Source organism: Penicillium subrubescens (genome assembly GCF_028828155.1).
Source record: "Penicillium subrubescens strain IBT 31985 chromosome Unknown utg000006l_segment0_segment0, whole genome shotgun sequence".
Lineage (NCBI taxonomy): Eukaryota > Fungi > Ascomycota > Eurotiomycetes > Eurotiales > Aspergillaceae > Penicillium > Penicillium subrubescens.
This window is the reverse complement of record NW_026643156.1, coordinates 735,110-741,648: the sequence shown is the minus strand read 5'-3', so window position 1 is coordinate 741,648 and position 6,539 is coordinate 735,110. Positions and strand designations below refer to the sequence as shown.

Genomic DNA, 6,539 nt, shown 5'->3' with positions numbered 1-6,539 from the left:
AGTGCCGTCCCTCTTCATCGATTAAATATGCGCTCTGTATTTAACAATGAGCCATAACATTTCTTGCATCCCCCAACTAGTTGTCATATGACGAGAAGCGTTCAGTTCACGTAAAAGCGTGTATCGGTCGGGTCAGCCCCGTTCTCTGCGAACTGTTTAATGATCGTCCCGCGGAGGAGCGCATTCCTCCTCGATTGTCTCAGTATTCGAGGGTTTAGCATTCCTAATACCCATCGTCTCCACCACCTGGACCGGGAGAAATTTCAAGGGGTAAGACGGTCGAAGCGTCCACACAAGATCCATTTTCTTGGCGGAGAAAGATAATAGCTTGATTAATAGCAATGAACACACTGTCAGACGCCGTGATCCGCAGATCTACAGCCAAAAATTCTCGCAGAACGTGCATGTGCTTCCGAGTTCATTAGTCACCTTTCTCTCACCACGCTCGTTTCTGTGCATTTATACATATAATATAATTACCGTACTTTTAAGACTTGGATGAAAGATACAATCTGTGATGGTCGCTCATATTCTAACCAGTTTGGCATAGAAGGGTGATTCAAAGGAATGCTTATTTGGAGGCTCTTTGGCCCGGAATAGGAGCGCGAGTTTTGTCCGACTGCCATTGATCTACGCAGGAATCTCCACTTCGATCCATCCCCTTCGGTACGGCTGCGCCCTATCTTACTTTCTTCCCCCATCGCACCTTCCAATATAATCAAGTTTAGAATATTTGCACAAGTTATCAATGCAAAGGGTGGTTATCCAAAAAAAGAAAAATTCACATCCACTCTCTCTTGCGCTGCCATTGCTGCTTCGACCAATATTTAGCTCTCCTGCATATCTCAGGGTGTAGCGTGTGGCCGTACAGTCTCGTATCCTTATCCAGGCGCTTCTTGCGATAGCTTCTTTAGCCTTTCTTTCTGCAATTGACCGATTTATGTCGGGTGTTTGTTTAAATACTAGTCTGGCTAATGCTAAGGCACAGATACGAGATAATATAATCGTATACCGAAGACTGACTGGATATTGAGTTCGAGAATACGAGTCTAATCTCCGATGAAAAGCATTAGTCAATATCTGATATTCTCTTGGAATACGCACTTTGACAGATACATAAATAGATAGTTGCTCTACCCTACAGACAATAAAATAATCTCATCGGATTCTTCAACCTTCTGAATAACATTTTTAATACTTTCACCATGAAGTTTGTTTCTCTTGCTCTTGCTGTTATGCTCCCTGTGGCTTCCTTGGCTGGAGCGGAAACTAGTCATGGTCTCGAGAAGCGAGACGTTTCCGCTAAAACCGTGGTCGATGGTCTTGCCTATAGACATTGCCCGAACACAGCATGCACTCTTATGGGTCGACTTAGCGCGGGAACTGCTCTGCATCTATATTGCTACACCAGATCAGGAACAACCGAGGTGCATGGCGACTAGTAAGTGGTCCCTTCGTATAATTTGACTTGAAGTCTTAAATATCTAAAAAGACCGCAGCGGCTGGGCCCGGATATCTCGACCCGCAAATCTCGCGAACTCCTGGGTGGCTCTTGCCAACGGTGACTATGTTACGTGGTATAGTAAGTCTATGGATTCCATCCTTGTGAATTCAAACGGCGTTGCAAGTCTAACTAGTGCTTCATTCTATAGGTGACTTGCCCGCTTGCAGTTAGCCTGCCTTTCTACAGAAAGTCTCGGGACCTGGATTAGCTACGGAGCTGACCTTCAACTGCTTTGTATCGCTGTTCTACCGTATTATTTGCTGTATTAGTGCCTTCACCTGTAGTACTTTATAAGTATTTCTATGCATGATTTGATTTGATTTGATTTGAATATTATTTAACGTCGTCGGCAGGTCACGTGACACTTGACCTGCTACCTCCCAAGGGTAACCAGACGGACGTGCTACTGTACCTAAGCGAATGAGTGTGACAAGCCAATCGAGATGAGAACTGAAGTCTACACTCGGTGCTATCTGACGAAGTATCAAGTCTGGGGAAAGAAGAGAAGAAGAAGATGCGGGGTGAGAGGTAGGTCCTTTTTTCACCCGCTGAGGTAGCGGAGCTTATCAGGTGCCACAATATTTTGACACCCGCTGAGCTATTATTGATACCCGACATGAGGTTATCCACGAATGCCGGTGCCTCAGGCCACCAGGACCCTGGTAAGCCGCCAAGTTTTCGGTGGAGGTTCGTTGGGGCTTCGCCACCAGTACGTGTGCGGACTCCTGTAAGGAAGGCCCTTGTAGAGGTTACACAAGCCTCGTGTTTCACCCCGCTTCTATTCCCCTACCAAGATACATCTCCTTCCTGTTTTGAGCGATGTGACTGTACATAAATTGCCCCATATTGAAGAGGTTTTACATCCCTCAAGAAACAGTCTTTGACCTTTCTGAACAATTGACTTGGTCCCTTTCTCCTACCTGATTGACAGGCCTCTATCCTGACTTATAGAGTATCTTTACACTTAGTATGTTGACGTGGAGAACGCGCGGGATAAACTTTCCCTCCTTAAGCTTTTTGTAAACCGTATGTTGGCCTAGTTAGATTGAATCAAGTCTTGCTTTAGCCCCTCACACTGGTAGCCTGAGGCACCGGAATTTGTGGATAACCTTATATCAGGTATATCGTTACATTCCTCTCTTAAACAACGTAAGGATAATATTAGAATACTATTACAGTGAAATTATACTGTCTTCTCTTTTCTTTTTCTCGTTTTTTATACAGCTTTATATTATAATATAGAAGACTACGTGAGCCATATCGCTTACTTAAGGGGTCTAAGAAGTTTGGCTAGTGAAATCAGAATTACAGATTATCCTCCGAGAATACCCTACTATTTATAGTTAACCCTACCTACTTATATCACTTTTCTTTAACTTCGATAATCACCTAGCCTTAGGGGCTAGTGCTTCCTATAGTAAGGTTCTAATCCTAAGCTAATTAGAGACATAACGTAGTTCCCGGCTTACCTGATAACCCGGTTAACCCGATAACCCACCCCCATTAGAAAATTTCAAAATCGATAATCGCAACTAACACCAATTAATCTAACTAGATAACACGATTTTTATATGACGTAATCCTGTGGCCAGTTTGTCTATATCCACTGCAGGTAGGCGGAGCCCTCCTGGTCGGTTGAATCGGCTGATTAGGCAGATCGACCTCCTTATGCGATACTACCTTATTAGCTTCTACTGGCTGAAATAGCTGCTGAGCTAGCTGTAGGCCCTCTTCGATTGATAGGCCCCCTTCGTGTGTAATCCGTCTAGTCGATCGAGTGCGCTTTTGACGTTTCTTTTTATTCGTTGCGCGTAGATCGGCGTTCTCCTTCACTGGTAGTGCAGTGTTATACAGTGCAATTTTATGGCCCTTGAGAATCTGATTAACTACTATATTTAACGGGCTTGGAGGGCTTTTTGACCGCTGATCTATTAGATCTTTTATTATTTTAGCCTGCTTTTGTAGCTGGGCTACTGTTCTAGGCGTTTTTGGTGTGAATTGGCTAGATCTGCTGCTTGGTCGGCTTGATGGGGGTGAAGGCGTTCGAAGAGATATAGTAAGTGTTGGAGCATTCTTCTATCATAAGTTAACTTCCGATTCTGAGCCGAATCGTACGACCTGACCTAACCCTTTCGACCTGACCTATACGATTCTTCGCCAATCGTATACTGATTTGACCAACCGTGCACACTCGCTTGCTTGTGCACGCCGAAGGATTTATGCTGACCTCGTAAATTCGATATATCCTTTAGCAGATTAGGGTATTTATTAGAGTAATACTTTTCGCTCCTATAGTTAAAGTATCGGTTACGTTTCCTGTCCTCTCTAATAGGGTTTAAGTAGTCCTTCGCCGGTATATTCTTATTAGTCTAGGGCTTTCGGGATCTTTTATTATCTTAGGTTCTCTTAGTTAAATTCCTCTTTTAATTTATCTTTTATCGCTATAAGTCCTAAAAGTAATACGTAATATCGATTATCTCCTTATAGGTCGCCGGGAGTTTTATAATATAGTAGCGGATATTATTCTAAAGGTTATATAGAAGTTTCGTAAAGAAGGAAAGGGCTCTCTCTTTCTTAGCTACCCTTAGGAAATAACGTTCTAGGGTATCTAAATAGACGTAGAACTCTTATAGGTCCTTATCTTTCAGCTAGCAGGCCCTTTTAAGCTAGCCTATTACTTTAGATTAGAGACTAGCTACGTTCTTAATAAGGATTAAGGTCCTTAAAGTAGAGTTAATCTTCTTTAAGGTTTCGGTCAGTCATCGGTACCTTTTTATTAATATATCGGTACTATCTCTACTAACAGGTTATATCTATATAGCTTAATACTCTAAGGATTTAGGTCCGACTATTGTGATAGCGCCTTAGATCTCCTTCGAATTGCTATTAGAGGTCTAGGAGCTATTCTTATTGTTATTATAGTAAAGAGTAAAGAGAAAACGTAGGAATATTTTTAAGCTTAATATCCTAGCCCTTTCCTAATAATTCGTAAGGGTCCTAGTACAGATTCGATAGAGTTTTGTCTAGGTTTCGTCCTATAAGCTATAATCTAAGCGTTTCGGCTTAGTCTTATAAATCTTCAAGCCTCTACAGCTTTTCTATAGTAGCTTAAGTAGCTACGAGGTTAGTATTAAGATCGGTCGGGGTTAAACCCTAGTGTTACGCGGTGCCGACTGGTCACTGTGAGTTAGAAGGTCCTTGGGTTATACTTGCCTAGTTCCAACTGCGGATTCCAAGAGTATCTCGCAACCGTACCGTTGCTATGCTAAGCCTTACGTCGGGTTCGGGTTCTGTTGAGTATCTTGCAGAACGTGCCAGAAGTGCGCGCCAAGTAAGTCAATCACTAAGTATTGCTACCGAGTGAATCCCCTACTTGTAGGTTGGGTTGTCTTGAGGTGAACTGTGAAGTGCAAAGTACTAAAGGTAGTAACCAAGTAACAATGTGCAATTGATCGCGAAGAACTAAATACATAATGCTAAATGAGTGTCCTTATATATCCAGTCCTTCCTACTCCCGAGCCTACCCCCAGGGGGTAGCCCTGGAGTAGCCGTATACTCCTGCGTCTACTCCTTAGAGTCACGCCGGGAGTATATCCTTAGAGTCACGTGCTGGTTTTACCGTGTTCTCGCATTTAGAGTGTAATCTAGGTGCGGGTAAAATAGTGGGCGTTTCCTGCGTCGCGCTAACCGTCTCATTACGTAAGTGGGTATTGTTTGTGACAGTTAGTCGCAGGCCGTATCCTGCTCCTGTTCCGAAGTATTCTCTTAGGGCCTTCTAGGGCGTGCCCGAGTATACCGAAACGTACGTAAGGACGCTAAGCACTAGCGTCCGTAGGATAATTAGCTCGCGGTTGCTCCTTAACTTCCTACAGTCCAACTGCCCCTTTTAAGGTTCGTAATATTATCCCCCCTCTTCCTGTCCTTCGTCCTCGAAGGATTTAAACGTTGGTCCCCTCTTAAGTAAGTGTATATTTTTCTTTTCTCTTTCTGATTTTTCGTTGTTAGCTATATACCCCTTACACTATACCTGTTGATAACAAAACTCGTAAACAGAATAGGCTTATCTAGTATCAATCTATTCTGACTAACAGGTCTGTTTCTGAGTCGCCCTGCGAATATTACTTCTCCTGTGGTGTTAATTGTGTGATAGACTCGAAGTATCGTAACTATACTGAGTACACCTATTGCGGTCGTAAATACGCAAAGAAGTTTTATAGCGAGTCCGAGTGGCAGAAGGTTCTCTGTGAATAGAAGAAAATTGATAATAAGCTTACTTAGGCTAAGCAACAGCAAATAGAAATAATAATAAAGATTATCCGCCTTTGTAAACAGCGACAGTTCTTGCGGACTCGCAACGATTAGATATTAAATCACGATACCGAAATAATAGAGCAGTTAGATACTAAGAATCCTCTTAGTGCCGAGGATCTTACAGAGCTAGGCTGTCTTACTGATAAAGACAATACTCGCACGCTTACCGCTATATCAGAGAATCCTACTCTAACCCAGATACTTAAGATAAACCCGTTATCACCGTCTTTCTAGGGCGACTTGTCCTTTTCCGTACCTAGTAGCGTTAGTAGAACTGCTGAACGAGCTAGTGGCAGCCTATCAGGTTCTCGATAGGTTCCTATATGTTTTCCGAGGTATCGTATCCTCGCTATTTCACTAGGTAGTAAGGTTTTCCGCTAACTTTGTTTGTGTCTAGGATTTCCTTAACTTCGTACTCGTTTTCTGTTTCTTCCTCGATTTCAATATTAGTAGCGACTTCGGCGTTCTTAGGTGCTTTTTCTAATAATAAGATATAAAATATTGCATAGATACGTTGTATACTTTCGGGTAGTCTTAGTCGATAATTAAGTAGTCCTGTTTTTTCTTCAATTTTAAATAGTCCTAGTTTGAGATAATCGAGTTTTGCGCTAGGTCGTCTAGTACGAATATTACGTCGCAAAAGGTAAACTTTCTCCCCCTTTTAAAAGTCCGGCGCCTCCTAGCGCAATTAGTCGTAGTAGAATTTCATACGTATATTAAGAAA

General features: G+C 42.6%; 1 protein-coding gene across 1 annotated transcript; it reads left to right on the top strand.

Annotated features, from left to right (window-relative positions):
- Positions 1 to 1,205: 1,205 nt before the first annotated feature.
- On the top strand, positions 1,206 to 1,773 carry N7473_008821 (uncharacterized protein; the record flags this gene model as incomplete). Its single annotated transcript, XM_057154761.1, has 3 exons — positions 1,206 to 1,441; positions 1,500 to 1,582; positions 1,691 to 1,773. The coding sequence occupies 3 exons, from the start codon at positions 1,206 to 1,208 to the stop codon at positions 1,771 to 1,773; spliced, it is 402 nt and encodes a 133-aa protein (XP_057005891.1).
- Positions 1,774 to 6,539: the final 4,766 nt, after the last annotated feature.